At 32.7% G+C, this 19,787-nt stretch overlaps 1 protein-coding gene across 1 annotated transcript in view; it reads right to left on the bottom strand.

Annotated features, from left to right (window-relative positions):
• Positions 1–19,787, bottom strand: part of LOC145284968 (uncharacterized) — a 421,732-nt gene that overhangs the window by 269,551 nt on the left and 132,394 nt on the right. Inside the window, exons 7-8 of the mRNA XM_080134072.1 lie at positions 13,645–13,928; positions 3,923–3,946 (exon numbers count right to left, since the gene is read on the bottom strand). Of these exons, the coding sequence (XP_079990198.1) occupies positions 3,923–3,946; positions 13,645–13,928 (308 nt within the window). The remainder of the gene's footprint in view (positions 1–3,922; positions 3,947–13,644; positions 13,929–19,787) is intronic.

The following is a 19,787-nucleotide window of genomic DNA, read 5'->3' as shown; positions in this document are numbered from 1 at the left end:
GTAGTCACAAATATCAAATTGAATGAAGGCACATTTTTCTTATTTTCAATATTAACAAACCATTACATCGAATCTGAGGTATTAATCCATAGGTTAAGATTAAAATGTTGCTTCAAAACTAAATTCGTTCTTTCCAATATTTCTTCACTGATTGCTTCGATCTCCGGTCGTGTAGGATTTATTAAACTTGTTGTTGGCTTCGTATTAAAGTTACCAGTTTACTTACTCTGTCGCTTATTTGCAAGTTATCAGTTATTTCTTTGCTATTCTTATTTATTAAATCAATAATGTCATTATTATTGGCTTTATTATGGTCTTTGGTGAAATTTTTCAGTATTAAGTTATTATATTGCTGTTTATTTAATTTATAAAAGTTGCTGGTTTTAGCCGCTTTGACGAAGATATCTTTAGAATTATTAATTTCTTTTACTACAGTGTTGAGTTTTTTTCTGGAAATTATTTTTTATATCTGTGGAATACAAGATTCCTAATTAGGGAGTAAAGTACTTTTTCAAACAAAACCACAAGGCTATTCATATTGGTCTGTCTAAACATTGAGCACTCTTTGATAGACACATTGTGATTTTGTTTAAATAACTAAACAATACTACCAATAATATATATATATTTGTATAGTTTTAAAGGTTAAAAACTTCAAAGACTATATATATATATATATATATATATATATATATATATATATATATGTGTGGGGGGGTATTTTACTTTAGTCGAAGTTCTCAGAAGAGAAGGGGCCTACTGCCAGGGGTTAATACTTGAACTCTTTATGTGAAACATAGATATTCTTAACTTCTTTATCTGTAAAAACACTGAGTTAGTAAAGAAATTGAGAACATAGTTTTCTTCTCCTCAATTAACAATTTTCATATCTTGTATATATATCTCGTTTCTGTCTCTTGCTCTTACTGGATTCCAGGACAAAAATTAATCTAGTCTGGTGAGGTATCCAGTTTTCTGCAGTTACTACACGTAATATCATTGGTGAAGGTGCACTATTCCTCCTAAAAGCTAATGTAGGTTAGCCATAGTGAGGAGATCTTTCTTGGGTAGCGAATACTATGTGATTTTGAATATTTGGTCAGGAATTATTTAGAAAAATTCTCCTCATGCCGGGTTTTTTTTGGCTAACTCTTGTACAGAGAGACACATGGGGATAGGGTCTAGTAACATCTACAAAGAAATAAATACTTTTCCCAACTTAAATAAATATGCAGAAACATAACATTATAAAACCTGGAATATATGTATATATATATATATATATATATATATATATATATATATATATATATATATATATATATATATATATATATGTATGTATATATATGTATATATGTATATATATGTATATATGTATATATATGTATATATATGTATATATACATGTATATATATGTGTATATATACGTGTGTATATATGTATATGTATATATGTATATATATGTATATGTATATATGTATATATATGTATATTTATATATGTATATATATGTTTATATATTTATATATGTATATATGTATATACGTATATATATGTATAAAAATGTATATATATGTATAAAAATGTATATATATATGTATATATATGCATATGTATATATAGGTATATATATATATACTTATGTATATGTATATATGTATATATACGTATATACATGTATATATGTGTGTATATATATGTGTATATATGTATATATATGCATATGTATATGTATATATATGAATATATATGTATATATATGTCTATATGTATATATAAGTATATATATATGTATATATATGTATATATATGTATATATGCATGTATATATATGTATATATGTATATATATATGTATGTATACATGGATGTGTATATGTGTGTATATATATGTATATATTATAATATACATGTATATATGTATATATACGTATATATATGTGTATATATGTATATATGTATGTATGCATATATATGTATATCTATGTATGTATATATATGTATATATGTATATGTATATATGTATATATATGTATATATTTATGTATAGGTATATATATGTATATATACGTATATATATGTATATATATGTATATACATGTATAAATATAAGTATATATATATATGTATATGTATATATATGTATATATATGCATATACGTATGTATACATATGAATTTATATATGTATATATGTGTGTATTTATATATGTATATATTATATAATATACATGTATATATGTATATATACGTATATATATGTATATATATGTATATATATGTATATATGTATGTATGCATATATATGTATATCTATGTATGTATATATATGTATATATGTATATGTATATATGTATATATATGTATATATTTATGTATAGGTATATATATGTATATATACGTATATATATGTATATATATATGTATATACATGTATAAATATAAGTATATATATATATGTATATATGTATATGTATATGTATATATATGTATATATATGCATATACGTATGTATATATATGAATTTAAATATGTATATATATGTATATATATATGAATATATGTATATATGTATATATATGTATATATAGATGTATATATATATGTCCGTATATATATATGTATATATATGTATATATATTTATATATATGTATGTATATGTATATATATATATGTTTATATATGTATATATACATATGTATATATGTATATATATCTATATATATATGTATATATATATATCTATATATATGTATCTATGTGTATATCTATGTATATAGAATTGATATGTAGTTTGCTTGAAGCATTGAGTGGGAAAGTTATGTAGTAGAGATTAAGAAGGCTATCACAATGCGAGGAATGAGATATAGTCAGTGTTGTTGAGAGAAGACGAAAACAAGTGACGATTTACAAATCAATAAGTACATACATATATGTTTATATATTGTATTTATTCAATGGTATTTTTTTTTACATCTTCGCCCCAAACAAGGCACATTACCACTTTGGTGTAGGGGGCTACTTTCAGGGGTAACATCTACTGGGGTACTATGTAGGAATTTGGGCAGCAAGATGTCGCTTCACGTTGCACTTGAACTTCTGCACGTCAGTAAAGTTGGAGAAGCAGAGACCTGGAATAGAATTCCAAAGTCTTGCGGTTCTGGGGAAGAAACTACTGCAGCAGAAAGATCTTTTACATCTAGGGATTTCTAAAGTTTGGGGGTGGGATTTAGCAGCCTGTCGGGTATGTCGAGTGCGTTCACGTCGTGGGGGCACAAGTGCTTGCAGTTCTTCAAATACTTGTATAACCGGCAGAGGGATGCAACGTTTTGTCGATGGGACAGAGGCTGAAGCTTAGATGCCAGTTCAGGGCCTATCAGGTTTGCTACTCTCTTTTGAAGCTTGTCAAGGAGCGAGAGACTAGTAGCCAATGCACCAGCCCAAATATGACAGCCATACTCCATACATGGGCGAATGGTGGCCTTATAGAGGCACAAGATACTTTTGGGTGTTAGTAGTTTTCTAGCACAGTAGAGACAGCCCACCTTCCTTGCAACGGGTCTGGCAATGTTTTCAATGTAATTTTTCCAACTCATGTTTCCTGTGAACGTTAGGCTAAGGAGTTTGAAAGGTGTACTCTCAGATAAAGAGTCGTTGGCCATTGCTATAGGTGGTAGAGAATGTTTCTTGTAATTATTGAATGAAACTATTTTAGTCTTGGCGGCATTGAATGTGACCATCCAGTAATGTTTTGGTACAAAGTCATGAGCATGTTTCTGTCTTCTAGTATTTAGTAACTATAGTTCTCTGACGGCAACTACGCTTATATTCCAAAGCGAAATAATTAATCAAAATAATTAATCAAAATAATTAATCAAAATAAGATACAAAATAAATTTATGAAAACAAAATTACTTACTGATTACGTCAGGTTCTTTTCCAGCTGAAATAGAAATATTAGGGATAATTGAAGATAAGCATTAAATATACTTGAAAATATACACAGATTTGATTAATAAACGATCGCCATATAAATATCTATATATAAGTTTAAGAACACTGTTCCACTGGTCTGCTACACAGTTAAATGCAACATGATAACCTTCAAATATAATGCAAACAAGTTCCTTTGAGTTGTCCATATAAATAATCAAATTATAGCCAATTTACTCCATTAAATACTACTACACTACCACCTTATTAACCCTTATTCTCGGGTGGCTTTCGGGTCTTGATAAGTAGTGACTCCCAAGTAAAAAACGACAATATAAACTCTCATCTTTTTAATGATATTTGAGTTAATCATAGGACTTGCCGAGAATGTTTTAAATCTTGTAAAATTGTCAGATAAAAATATAATATGTCTATATATTTATATGTATATTCGATATTAGTGACAATTACATGCACACATACATTCGATTATTAACAATTATATATACACATGGCTCATTCCATGTCAAATCGACAAATTTGGGGGGGGGGGCAGAAACCATGTCCGACACGGATGTTTTTCAAATTTGCTACACTTATAGATCTCCATAATAGGAATTGAATGGCACCTGTTACACATCTCAATGTCAAGGGATTTCTGAGATATGACCTTGACCTTTTTAAAAAATGTGAATTTTTATGAAAAAGTGACCAACTTTAAAAGACGATATTTCTGTTATTTATGGGCCTACAAAGTTCATTCATATATCATTCTAAAGTACTTGGATAGATCTACCATTTTATTTGCGGATATTTTTTTCAAGGTCAAATTTTTAAACGTTGGCCTTGACCTTGACCTTTAACCTTAATTATCTCAAAAAACGTTATTTGAATTTTTTTCAAATTTTGACAAAAGATTGGTCTATCTTATGACAGTATATATTTCAAATTTCATAATGGGTTTTGAACTGGAACCATTCCTACAAGCGTTTTAAAGAAGTGGGCTAAATTCAAAATGGCGGAATGTAGTACCTGCTACTTCATATAAAAACATTTTGCTATTTCACAATATGGTCATGTTTGATATCTTTGTAAAGCTAATTTAATGCTGATTAATATATACATAAAACCATGGTAACACAAAATCCATATAAAAATATTTATGTTGATGAAACTGAATTTTCTTCAATTTTTTTTTTAAGCAGCACATATTTTTATGGAAAAAATCATATAATAAAAAATAATTTTGAAAGGCGTTAAGGATTTATTAAAATTATAACATAAAACATATGTGATCTCAACGGTGAACCATTTTTTTTTTCGATGATTTATATTCTAAATCCAAAAAAAGGCAATGAATGTTATTTATGGGTACTTTTCAATGAAAAACTTTAAAAATGAATGTTCTAAAAAAATTCTTGACATGTTGAATTTTATGTAAATTCTGATTGTCAAGTCAAACTGTTTTATAATGATTTTCATAGTTTTCTTGTACAACACGGATTTTGATAAAGAAAATCATGTTATAGAGAATTCTAAAAAGTGTGTTGAGATCTAATTTGTTTATAGCATAATCAACATTTGATGTCGATGGTAAATAGTTTATTTGACATCCACAAGAAATCAATCTGTGTACATTGCAATATATTACAGAATGAAAAATCTGTTTTACTAAAAGATTTTTTATAATAATGAACGTTAAAGTATTTATTTAGATTTTTCTTTCAAAATCCTTCTTTCTAAAATATTTGATGCCTTTTTCATTTTATTTTTTGAAAGTTTATAAGATATCCCTGTTTCAGTTATTGGATCAACTGAGCTAAGAATATCAGAATATTTCAAAATTGATATATTTGGATGTGATGGATAATAGAAATATGGAGAGGGTCCATTTGGTTGTAAAAATGTTAATTTCACTGTTCCATTATCTGGATATTTTTCAAGTACACATCCTAACCACCAATTCCTCCCATGAAGTGCTGTCACAAATCTGTTAATGTCTTCGGACTCCATATTGTTTATTTTTGTGATTCGAACTATTCTTCCTTTATTTTGTAAACTTGAAACTGTTTTTACTTCCACTTCTCTTTGAGAGACAGGAATGAAAGTATGTAATTTTCGTGTTCCTATAATCGAAGAGGAATTGTTAAATATATCTTCTAAGATGTTTGCTTCCTCTCTCCATTTTGCAGTTGAGGAATATAAGAAATATATTCCAGATATATTTTTTCTTGCATGAAAATACAGTTGTCTTGGCGTCATTATTTGTTCATTATAGGGTTGCTGCAGGCTAGCTTTTGCTGCTAACCTTTTAACAGTGCCACCTAACCCATCACATTGTCCTTTCCCATGAGAAGTAGCAAAAAAAGTGCCACTCTGCATCAATACCAAAATCAGATTTATGATGACACAGATTTATAAAGTTTTTAAAACTTTTGTAGTGTGTAACAGCCCCATCAGAGAAATATATCATTTTTTGGAGATCAAAATCAAGAATTTCTTTTAATTGTTCCATACACTTTCTTTGAAACAAATGGACAGCTACTGTATCATGCTTGAGACAATCAGATATTATTACAAAATTAATATGCTCAAAATCAATTCCATTTCGGTAGTAGCAGATGAATGAATGCAATATAGCTTGATCATTATTCCAATGGAATCCTTGAGCCGCATCTTGCAAAACAAATGAATAATTCTATGAAAAACCTGCTATTGCAGTTCTCTGGCAGAATTCTGGAACCAAAAACCATGAATGTCAGAACAGCTGGCATTTGTAGAGAGGCACCTGCCTCTCCGGGCATGTTTAGCCAATCAGGCGCCTCTAAATGGAATAATCCACCATGCCTGACTAATTGTAGGCTGGTCCATAATGGTGGAGAGGGGAGGTAAGCGCATTCTTGATTCTACACAAGACAACTGGGAAAGTGGTTTCAATAATATTGTTTTTTTCTAATCTTTTATTGCTTTTTATCTTTACCCATCCCCTAGCCAGTAAGCAGGCAGCAGCCTCACCCAGTAAACAAACATAAACTTAAAAAATCAAAGGAACATTGTCACCAAAACTTGTCTGGCATAGAGGTGATAAAACTTTCACTCAGTCCACTAACCTATTGAAATTTAATAGCTGTTAGCACTTTCTTGTCAGATTTGTAAATGCTGAAGGACTGGACAAACTGAAAGGTCATGTTTTATGGGTTTTTTCACACAGCTAAAATAAATCCACATCACATGTTTATGTTATTAGGTTTTACTTTTACTAGTAGCTTAAAAATAAATATTCTTCATTTAATCTTTTAATATCAGCAATAGAACAGAGTAACATTTTTTGGGGAATGGCATATTAGTTTTCTGATTCTGATACCCAAAAAGTTCTGATTTCGAGATTTAGATTAACTGTCCCAACACAAATTATATAACTTTTTTCCATAACAAAATATGTGTTGCATGAAAAAAAATTTAAAGAAAATTCAGTTTCATCAACATAAATGTTTTTATATGGATTTTGTGACCATGGTTTTATGTATATATTAATCAGCATTAAATTAGCTTTACAAAGATATCAAACATGACCATATTGTGAAATAGCAAAATGTTTTTATATGAAGTAGCAGGTACTACATTCCGCCATTTTAAATTTAGCCCACTTCTTTAAAACGCTTGTAGGAATGGTTCCAGTTCAAAACCCATCATGAAATTTGAAATATATACTGTCATAAGATAGACCAATCTTTTGTCAAAATTTGAAAAAAATTCAAATAACGTTTTTTGGGATAATTAAGGTTAAAGGTCAAGGTAAAGGTCAACTTTTAAAAATTTGACCTTGAAAAAAATATCCGCAAATAAAATGGTAGATCTATCCAAGTACTTTAAAATGATATATAAATGAACTTTGTAGGCCCATAAATAACAGAGATATCGTCTTTTAAAGTTGGTCCCTTTTCCATGAAAATTCACATTTTTTAAAAAGGTCAAGGTCATATCTCAGAAATCCCTTGACCTTGAGATGTGTAACAGGTGCCATTCAATTCCTATTATGGAGATCTATAAGTGTAGCAAATTTGAAAAAAATCTGTGTCAGACATGGTTTTACCCCTGTCGATTTGACATGGAATGAGCCACATACATTCGATTATTAACAATTATACACATACACGCGTACACACACATTCATACACCTCCACCGCCCGCACATATGTATAGATAGAAGGTATACTAAAATGGGCAGCAAACACTTTGTGTCGCAGAAACAAAGAATTTGCGAGTTCGGAAAAATGTATAATAATCTAGTGAATGATTGAAAGCAGCAATTTCCCCCACTATACAACAACCATGATGATGTTGCTTGCAATGCTGATGATGTTGCTGTATTGCTTTCCCAGTAGTTTGACTCCAGCTCTACTTTAGACTTCATAAATCATTTACTGTTACTTTTTTGTTTTACACAGAAATCATGATATCATAAAAAAACAAGACACTGCAAAGGCGTGCTTATCTGATTTTATCCCTGCTAAACTAATTAAAAAATATTCAGCTGTTCTCTTCAAATTCTTTAACAAATGCGCAGCTGAGTTTTGTCTTTCCTCATATGTTAATATTTGATTTTATTTTGTAGCAGAATTCAAGAATTATGTTTACTTATTCACTCAATTATTTCGCATTTGTCTCCTTCCTCTCTATCGAATCATTAATCAATCTAGTATAAGACGACCAGCTCGTAAATAATTTTTCTGGCGCCGTCATATACATGTAGGCAAGCCTGTTCTGTTGCAGATATACTATCTATTATCCGTAAGCATACACACACACACACAAACATATATATATATATATATATATATATATATATATATATATATATATATATATATATATATATATATAATCTAATAGCCTTCAATGTAAGCAAAATTCTTTGATAGGGTCTCACATGAAAGTCTTTTGATAAAATTGAAGTCGTCTGCTATTATTGGACGAATAATAAAAATATAATGTTTTTCCTGAGCAAAAAAAAAAAAAAAACAATTGGTTGTACTTTTTGACCGTACAACTAAACAATATGAAATTAATGCATGTATGCCCCAGGAATTTATCCTTGAATCTTATTCCTGAAATTCATAAACAACTTCTGGATGACATTTTGTTTGAAATCAGTATTTTTTTGTAGATGAATTCATATACCGGGATTTATCTAACTTATAATATCTTTTTTTTGTTTGTATTGAAATCATATACAGGCAGTCGTATACGCTACGAAGTTATTTTTTTCTGTAGAGGAATTCGTATATCGGGATTTATCTACTTTTATTTTTTTTAATTCCGCATAAGGATTCATATATCGGGATTCTTCCAATTTTTATAATCTTAATAGTTTATATTCCTTGACGTACCAGTCTTTTTTATTCCCTCCTTAGGTCACTTTATTAATTGTCAATTTTTTCAATATAATGTCAACAGACATTTCGCTACTCAGCTTTTTACTTGCGCGCTTCTCTAGGTATGGTATTTAATTCGCAGTAGCTGTTTCATTGTAGTAGCAATGTAACTTTTTTAAGAACGAGTAATAATAATAATAATAATAATAATAATAATAATAATAATAATAATATATATATATATATATATATATATATATGTAAACTTTTTCTTTTCGTTGAGCACTTTTAGTTGTAATAAAGTCGGTCAACTCAGCTTATATGCGCAGACCCTCATATAATGATTAGATCACGCTGACTGGCGTTAAAAGCATCTAATACGAATAAATGTTTAATTTCAACTGTATCTCTCGCGGTTGACGGTAGCCGAATGGTTTGGGTCCCTGCTAATGAAGCCGGACATGACTTCTGTTGCCGGGATTCGAATCTCTCGACCGCTTTTAATCATGACGCCTTGCACTGATGATTCCCGAAAAGATGAAACACTAGTGTCTGTAGGTAAATAAATATTACAATGAATAATAATAGTAATAATAATAATAATAATAATAATAATAATAATAACAATAATAATAATAATATATATAATAATATATATATATATATATATATATATGTATATATCTGTGTTTGTGGTGTAAGGTAAAACACCTTCCCATTAATACAGGTCTAATTACACATTCTAATAACATCAAAGAGCGCATAGGTGTCTTAGTTATTAATCCTGTTTTTCCTACATAAAGAATCGTATTTGGGTGGGCGTCTTGTGTCCATGTGAAAATATTTCACCGACAAACTCTTAAATTACTGGTCATATAACGTTTACATGAATAGGAAATAATATTCATTCATCAAAGGTGGTTTACTACGAGTAAACCCTTTCCTTGATGAATGAAATGCAGCAAACGCCTCTAAAGCACGCGAGAGATTTAACCCCTCCCTCTTTATTACTCCATGTAACTATTATCTAATGTAATATTCTATTCATTGTACCATTTAAAAGAAGCCTCATATAAAATAGTAATATCTTTTTATCTTTTTTATAGCATACGAAAATAATAAAAAGTGCAAAACTCAAATCGCCTTGACATTATTGACAGTATTGACATTATTGACGCTTGAAAATAACGTTTATATAATATACGGGTTCCACAAAAATATTTTCTTCGAATATATTTAATACAAACTGTTTAAAATATAATTTAATTCATAAATGAATGAAAATTTCATGAAAATCAGACCATTATTTTATTTTTCCTTGTTTTTTAAACACCGTTATGCTAACGCATTCGAAACGTCAATAATGTAAGCACGATTTTAATTCCTGCATTTTCATAATTTTTGTTATCTGTAAAAACTTTTTTTAAATATTACAGTTATTTGAAGCTTCTTCTTTTAAATGATACAAAATTTATGATTATGATATTAAATTATATTGCAGTTACATCTTGTTACATATGGGAGTTAAATTTGCCGCGTGCGTTGGAGATATCTAGTGTATAGAAATATGTGAGCAAGTTGAAATGCAGTTTTTTTTTTCAATTTGCCGACATTATTATTGTTGCACTTACACATATTAAACTGCAATGGTTTACTTTTTAATGTTTCTTATCTCGCGATAGCTCGAACGGTAGCAAACACGGATGAAGCGTTATATGTGCTGGTTTCGATTCTACTTGATGGCACCCAAGTTATTTTTCATAACTTTTTAAATCAGTACTACATATTGGCACAATATAATATGTCAGAGTGCTACTTTGATATAGGGAGCTACTATCGGGGACATAAGTTGCAGGGACATTATGAACGGATATGAGCAGCAAGATGTCTGTTCACATTACACTTGAACTTCTGCATGTCAGTACAGTTGGGAAAACAGAATCCCGGAAGGTAGTTCCAAAGTCTAGCCATTATAGGGAAGAAACTGTTGGAGTAGAAAGCTTTCTTACACCTAGATATCTCTACTGTGTAGGGGTGGGATTTAGCTGCTTGTCAGGTTTTTCGGAGGTATTTACGCCGAAGGGGTACAAGTGCTTGTAGTTTGTCAGAGCATTCACCGTTAAAATACTTGTAAAACAGAGAGATGCAACATTTCGTCGATGAGACAGAGGCCTAAGCTTAGATCACACTTCAGAACCTATCAGGTTGGCGACTCTCTTTTGAAGCCTATCCAGGAGGGAAAGACTAGTAGCAGATGCATCAGCCCAAATGTGACAACAATACCTTATACATAAGCGAATAGTGGACCTATAGAGGTACAGAGTACTTTCAGGCGTAAGTAGCTTTCTAGCACGGAAGAGAGAGCCTAACTTCTTTGCAGCAGCTATTAATGAATTGGCTCTGTAATAATAGATACAGAATCTACATGAAATGAAATATATTTAAGCGTCATTTATGCTCAACCAAGACCGGGCGCCCTCCGCTAGTCGTGAATATAATTACAACCACCAAATTCTCGTGTCATTAGTTCCACGATTGTTACCTATATGCATAAATGTGTAAATATGTATGATTTAAAGAAGAAACATGTACATTGTTCTGCGCCAAGTAAAATAAAATTAGCCTATGTTTCAGTTTCAGATAAAAGAGTTACTATATTTTTACATTAAAATAAAATCAAAATCGGCTGTACTATAAAAAAAATGCTCTGCTGGGGTTGCTCCAGTTCTCTCCAAACTTGTCAAAAAATGCCCTAATGAATCTTGCTTTCCTGACTGCTGGTAAACTGATTCTGTGTACAAGGATTCTGGCGAAACAACTGGCTCATTAAATTATAGCCCCGTTAGCCTCCTCTTTCTTTTCGCCAAAATATTTGAGTCCATAATTAATTAAGCTCTAGACCACCATCTCACAGCTACTAAATTTGTGTCCGGCTAACAGTATGGGTTTTGGTAAGCCCGTTCTATTGCAGATATCCTAACTGTAATCTCTGAACGTATATATTATGCACTGGATAATGCAGGAACAGTTATTGATATATCTACATCCTTTGACAGAGTATGAAATGATAGTCTTCTCATTAATATCAGGTATTACTAGCCGAATACTTAAGATAATTAAATCGTTTCTCAATAAGAGAAGAATACAGGTTGTCCTCAATGGTCGTACGTCAAACCAATATGATATAAATGCAGGTATACCTCAGAGATCGATCCTTGCACCTTTATTATTCATAAATTACCTCCCTGATAAAATTGTCTCGGAGATGGATATATTTGTTGACGACACCACGCTCTATAAAAGACACTAGGCGACAACGAATAAACACGTATCCAAGGCCCTAGTAAGACCTCCAGTCTGTAATGAAATGGGGATAAAAACTTATTTTCTGTAAAAGGTACGAAATACCTTCTCAAACATCAATAGCTATGGCTAATGATACTTCCTTAAATCTAGTCTGCTTAACGCTCACATGCAATATGATATGCAACAGGTACATTGAGAGCATTGCCAAGGCTGCTGCAAAGAAGGTGGACTCTCTCTCTCTCTACTGTGCTAGAAACTTACTCACTCTTGAGAGCATTCTGTACCTCTACAAACCACTATTCATATCTCACACATGTATAGAGTATTGTTGCACATTTGGGCTGGTACATTTGCTACTAGTCCACCGCTATGAGAGTCGCCAACAAAATAGGTCCTGCACCATCAGCTAGGTTTTAATCTCTACCTCATCGACAAAATGTTGCATCCATATGCCCATTTTATGAGTATTTTAATAGTGGATGCTCTGACGAACTATAAGCTCTTGTGCCTCCACGACATAAATACCCCCGACAAAACCTACAAGTAGCCAAATACCACCCTTACACAGCAGAAATCTTCTATTTTAATAATTTTTCCCTAGGACTGATAGATTTTTAAATATCCTTCCGAGTTTCTGCTTTCCTGATTGTACTAACATACAGAAGTTCAAGTGTAATGTGAACAGACATCTTGCTGCTCAACTCCCTGCATAGTACATCTGAAAAGTATGCTCCAGATAGTATCCCCCTATATCAAAGTGGCACTGTACCTTGTTTGAAATTAAAATGCAATTAAAAAAAAGAAAAATGAGCCTTAAAAGATGGCCACTGTAAAGCAATGGTCCACTTTTTACTGATATTTACCTTTTCGAATTTATAATTTGAAGTCTACATTTTTTTATGAACAATTAACCCCCATTGAAGTTGAGCTTCCCTTTACTTTACTTATTAATTTTAATTCGATAAAAATAAACTAAAAACAATCTGTAAATACATTTTCTATTAGAAAAAAATAAAATTATATTTACCTTCACAGGCTTTTACGGCTAAAGCATGTTTGATTTTAGTAAGAGCGGCGTAATTGTAAACAGTAAAAACATGATGTTCATCTGTCGCTATAGCTTTTAATTCCGCTGCTCCGACAAGTTTACCGATTCCGATCGAAAACACTGTTGACAGTCTTTTCAACTTTGCGGCTTCAATTGCAGTCGACGCTGGAACATTTGATTTACCATCTGTGATAACAATTACAATATTCGGTACGTCCTCTCTGTTACCATTTTGGCTCAAGAAGCTTGTCGTGCGAATATACCTACAACGTTAAACGAAGATTAGATTTTCCTCATATATTTTTGAAGGTTAACTTTCTGTCTAATGAAAACTCTGTATTTATCCTTTGTTTTCATGTAAATAGATATTTTTCTAATTAGAAATTACTTAAAATTATATCAGTGCAAAATTAATTGAATAAGTAGAGTTTAGTTATCTTCGGCACAATTATGATACTATTGAAGTCCCGCCTCTTAAGAAAAAAAGTATATAGAAAGTGAACTTAGAAAAAAGGTGAGTAAGGTGTTCACTAGGGAATGCAACAAGAAAGTTGAAATTGGATTGTTAATAAAATTGGGATAGTGATAAAGAGATAAGTATATTGTGAATTAGTTTACGGCAATTGTAGCAGTGGCAATGAGTTTTGTGACAACTTACGGCAGTTAACGACAGTTCACGCACATTCTGCAGTGTGTGACAGTTGAAGAGAGTTTGCAGTTTGAGAAAGTATAAATTTGGTCGTAGCATGGAGTATATAAAGATGAACTGACGTCAACCGAAGACAAAAGGCCTCAGCAGACTACGTAGATATAGACCTTAACATTATGAGGGTCGTTTCCTCGATGGTGTCACACACACATACAAAGAGACTAAGCTATATATACAGAATGTGTTTGAGGTCTTTTATTTCTCTTGAGTTTGTGTTGAGTTATTTAATATTTTTATGATTGTGAACCCGTGCACGCTCCCTTGGGAGCTGCTAATATGTGAGACGATGACAAAAGAGTAGATAAAAGGGAAGAAAAATATAGACACAGGTTTGGGGAGTCAGCGTTTGTTGTGTGGGGTAGTAAACACACTGTTCTTATTTAAAAGCACATAATCAGTTTAGGCTGTATCTGTTTCACGGGAAAGACGCATATCAAACAAATTCAAAGTGAAAACTTATAGGGCGATTTCTATGGTTGTATACGGGATTAGTGCATCAACTGAACTTGAAAATTACGTCAAAAACGAGAATCGTTAGAAATGCACATCATGCGCATCGTTACTGATCATTATCTGATCATATCGGTTTGGTAGAGTTGATCAAATGAATTTTAAATAGAAACACTTCCTCGTTTAAAAACATAGCATAACAAACAACATAAGTTTGTAATGAAACCGCGTTTGTCAGCCAGAAAACAAACTTCAACAAAAATTTGTTAGTTAAAAAATATAAAATTCTTTCATTTGCATGCTTCGAGTGCGCGTCACCAAGCTGTAGATTGAAGGGAAGCAGGAAGGGGCGGTTTTAGCAGGGGGTCGTGCTAATATCGATTTCTCACTGACTGGCTTGTGCTTCCCTGCTTGTATATATATATATATATATATATATATATATATATATATATATATATATATATATATATATATATATATATATATGTGTGTGTGTGTGTGCGATCTGTTTCCTAGCAGGTATTTCGACCCAACAGCTGTGAGGGTCAATTACAACATATTCTCCTCTGGCGACATCAGTTTTGGCAGCTTTAAGTTTTCAATTTTTAAGTTTTCAATTTTTCTGTTTTTTTAGTATTTCTTATCGGATAAAAATAATGAATTTTAAAAGTGTTAGTTGGTGCATAATCTAAATTAATTCTCATGGCTTGTTTAAGGTTACTTCCTTTGCTGAACTCTTTACAATATGCAAACACAAAAATATAGCACAATGTTATTAGTCCTGTAAGAATCAGTCATTAAATGTCTATCTTTGACTATGTATTTCCATTTGTTATTGCGTTTTATTATAATTAATCCTTCAAAACAATACATATTTACATATGCACATTTTATAGGCATCATTTGTTTATAGATAATAAACTTGCAAAATAAGTCCCAGAGTGTTGTGTCATGTAGCTTGCTTAGCGTAAAATTAATAGATTCTTAGAAGAAAAGCTTAATAACAGAACAATGTTTTTGTCAATGAAGTATGTGCGAAAAATATCGTTAGAGCTTAGAATCCCATAAAATTCTAGCGATCTCGAAGGAACGTTGGAAGCAAGTAAGAGTTAATTTATCAAAACCAGATAAAGAATCGTCTTGGAACAAAACTCCCTATCTTTGCAGGATTATTTCTGAATTGTGATAACTTTACAATTATTTATTTATTTTACAAAATGTATCTAAAACCTATACCACCATTAAATTATATATAGATTCGAAAGAAACCTTCCCTTTGACTAGGCTTCTTGCGAATTTCTTAGATTAAAATGAGGAATTCTATTATACGTTTTTATAAACTAGTTGGGAGACCATACGTCGCTTGTGATTGAATAATGATAATATAACGTTTCACACTTTCATATTTTTATTGTCATCAAAATGTGTAGCATCGCCCATTTTTTAATCAAATCAATTAGTTGCGTTGTTTCGTTGGAGACCAATCACGATGCACCACGAGGAAGCACCACCACATGCCGCCTAGCAGTGACTTGGTCCACATAATATTGTAGTCTGCATTGGTCTGTATGAAACCTACTGTTGAGTTTATACAATTATTTTTATATATAATGGCTTTAATTAAAGCTTAAAATGCAAAAGTCAAGTATTATGCTTCAGTTGTGCTCTAAATAGAACTTTCTTAGAACTGACCCCCTGTGGAACTCTGTTCCGTCACCTGCTTTCCACCTGACTACAACTTGGATGTCTTCAAGTTCAACGTTAACAAATTCCTAATGAACCGCCTCTTTAAGTAAACACTTCATCGAATCTCTACACTAACGTACTGTACTTGCAATAACCCTTATCCCTGAGTGGCTTCCGGGCCTTGTAACACCAAAGAGAGGCAGCATCAGACCATTAGGGTCGATGTGACGCTTTTATTTAACGTTAGTATTTTATCCCGGGCAATATCGGTTAATCGAAAGATAGATGTTAAGATTTTATTCCGGGCAACACCGGTTAACTAAAAGATAAATGTTAATATCTTGTGCCGGGCACTACCAGAGAACCTTGATGGCTTCATTTCTGCCAAAGTATTATTTTTCTTTCTTTAAAGCAAAACAATAATAATGATTTAGTCAAAATGGACAGAATGATAACTTCAAAAAAACATACGTTTTGTTTTCAAGTCGAGCGATGGTGACAAATTCCGATACAGTCATACCCAGTGCAAAAAAGGGAAATATTTTTCCTTTGATTGCTTTGAACTAAAAACCACACACACACACACACACACACACACACACACACACACACACGTAATTGTTGGCGTCACAAAATATATTTGTGACAAGATCAAAACAAAGATACATAATTTCTTTGGAGTTAAAATTTCACACCCGCATTTGTCGGCTTCAAAGAATGTTTTTTCGAATCAAATATTAAATGATTTGGTGTGACTCTGATAAAACCATTTGAAATTTAGATCAAGAGATTTTTCAATTTTCAATAACATATGTTGTCGAGATGTTGACAGAATAATAAATTTGTCCATTTCCTTTGATAATGACAAGTGTCACATCTAAGGGCAGAATTCACGAAGCATTTTTTTTCCTTGGACGCAGTTTTCTTACTTAGGCGGTCATCGCGTATTACGCAGTTTGGAAATTATCCAATGAGAGAAAACTGGTTATTTTCCATCGGGCGTTTTTGGTTGATCAGGGAGGAGTTAGAATTATTCTTGGATTATGGGAGGTGGCCAATTTTTTGTCATCAGTCAAATTATCCAATGAGAGAGAATCAGACGATTTGGTTATTGAGCATTCTGATTGGTCGGGAAGGAATTGGTGGCTTGACTCTCGGACTCGCTCTGTTTTGCTCCGACTTCTGTTCTTTCTCTCTGAATCTGAATCTGGAATTCGCAAGTCTATTAATTTAACTCTTTTTAGTTAACGGCAATAGGCGAGGAGGGAGAGAGAGAGAGAGAGAGAGAGAGAGAGAGAGAGGAGAGGTGAGGTGGCTTGACTCTCTCTTCTGCTTCTAAATCTCATTCTGAATCTGAATCTGAATCTTTCTATAGTAGAGCACTGGGCGGAGGCTGACCCCAACCGAAGGGATTGGAGCCTTGCGCATGGGTTTTACAAACCCACTCCTGACAGATATGGCTTGGTCTGTTGGACCTGCCAGGTTGAGGGACACCGAGCTGTAGAGTGCCCCACGAGATATGGGAGACCACCTCGCTCGTTGGGACCGAGCTGTAGTAAATACGGGCAGTTCGGTCATAAGAACAGATGGTGCAGAGCAGCGGGGGACGCGGAGCTGGGGAGCAATGCAGAGAATCTTTCAGTGCAGCCCCAGAAGAGAGGTACGAGGCCAAACACGAAGCTAAGGGGCCCGAACATGGCTACTCTCAACCGACTCCCGGCAGAGGTGAGTGGTTATGCTTTACCTACCATCCTGATGGACACGTAACGAAAGGGTGTCCCACCGGGTGGGCGGCGCCGCCTTGGGCGGTTCCCAGAGAGAAAGTGCTGAGAACGGACGGGTCCCAAGGAGGCCTGTTGTTACCGGCCCCTATGTCCGCGGCGGTGGCTGGATACAGGGAGGACCTCTGATAAGCGGGTGCCCACTGGCTGGGGGCGCAACTGGGGGGGACGTCTAAAGGAACGTTGATCGGCGTCGGGGTTGTTCGGGGTGTGACCGTCTATGGTGATGAAGGCTTGAATTATAGTTTAAATTGAAAGAGTCAAGTATCATGGTGTAATTTTGCTTCAAACATAAACATCAATTTCTCTGTCATACAAAATAATTATTGTTCATTTTATAATCCGGGCCTTTCGGCTTGCGTAGTATTAAAACACCTCAATTGTATTTACGGTGTTTATTTTGCTTAAAATCAATTGTCCTTCTAGCATCGGATTATATTGATCATTGATTATCGATATTTGTCGAGGCCATTCCCATACATACCCTTTTTTAAGACCACTAGCAGGTAGATAATGTACTTTCGTGTGAATTTACATAAAAAATCTGCCCAGCCGTTTTCAGTCTATGGATAACGGACTTACACACACACACACACACACACACACACACACACACACATACACACACACAAAAAAACACACAAACAAATGCACACACATCGTTCCTTTTATATAATCGTAAAGATAGAGATTTTTCTCTTGTACAAACGTCCAATGTTAAATGAGGAAAATATACACACTAACAAATATCCATAATTTAAAAAAATAACATTATTTCTACGAGAAAGTTCTTGCGGATTTTTTTAATTTTGATTCAAAAGATGCATTTGCTATAAAGTTTTCGTTATAATATCTTTACTTTTTATATCATTTTAAAGAACGTTGTTCACTATCTAAGCGTTTAAACGACAATCGTTTGGAAATAATTATATTCTCTTTTCAGAACGTTTAATACAAGATGGAAAAAAGCAAATTCGCACAATTTTTTTATTTCAATGCAAGCTGAAATAACTCGCGATATCAATAAAGAGTTTGGCCCAAAAAACTGTTACTTAACATACAGTAAAATGGTGGTTTAAGAAATGTCTTGGCGGTGACAGGAGTCTTGAAGATGATTCCCGAAATGTGCGATCATACGATGATGGTAATGATGGATTAAGCACTTTAGCCGAAGGAATCCACACACAGTCGTTCGAGAACTGTCTTCTGAATTAGACGTAACGTATACGACGATTTCCAAACACTTGCGAGAGATTGGAAGACAAAAATAATAGAAAAATGGATGCTTTAAAAATTGAACGACTACAAAACGAAACGCCGTTATCAAGTGTATCATGTTACGAAACAAAAACGATCAATTTCATGATCAGGTTGTAACTTGCGATGAAAAGTGGGTTCTTTACGACAACCGCCGAAGCTTCATGAACCTTTCCGAAATCAAAGTTGCACCAGAAGTTGCTGACTCTTTAGTGATCTGCGACCAGCTTAATTCA

Source organism: Euprymna scolopes, chromosome 9 (genome assembly GCF_053919585.1).
Source record: "Euprymna scolopes isolate OS-2025 chromosome 9, ASM5391958v1, whole genome shotgun sequence".
Classification (NCBI taxonomy): domain Eukaryota; kingdom Metazoa; phylum Mollusca; class Cephalopoda; order Sepiida; family Sepiolidae; genus Euprymna; species Euprymna scolopes.
The sequence above is the reverse complement of the archived record's forward strand: the minus strand, read 5'-3'. Positions and strand labels throughout refer to the sequence as shown.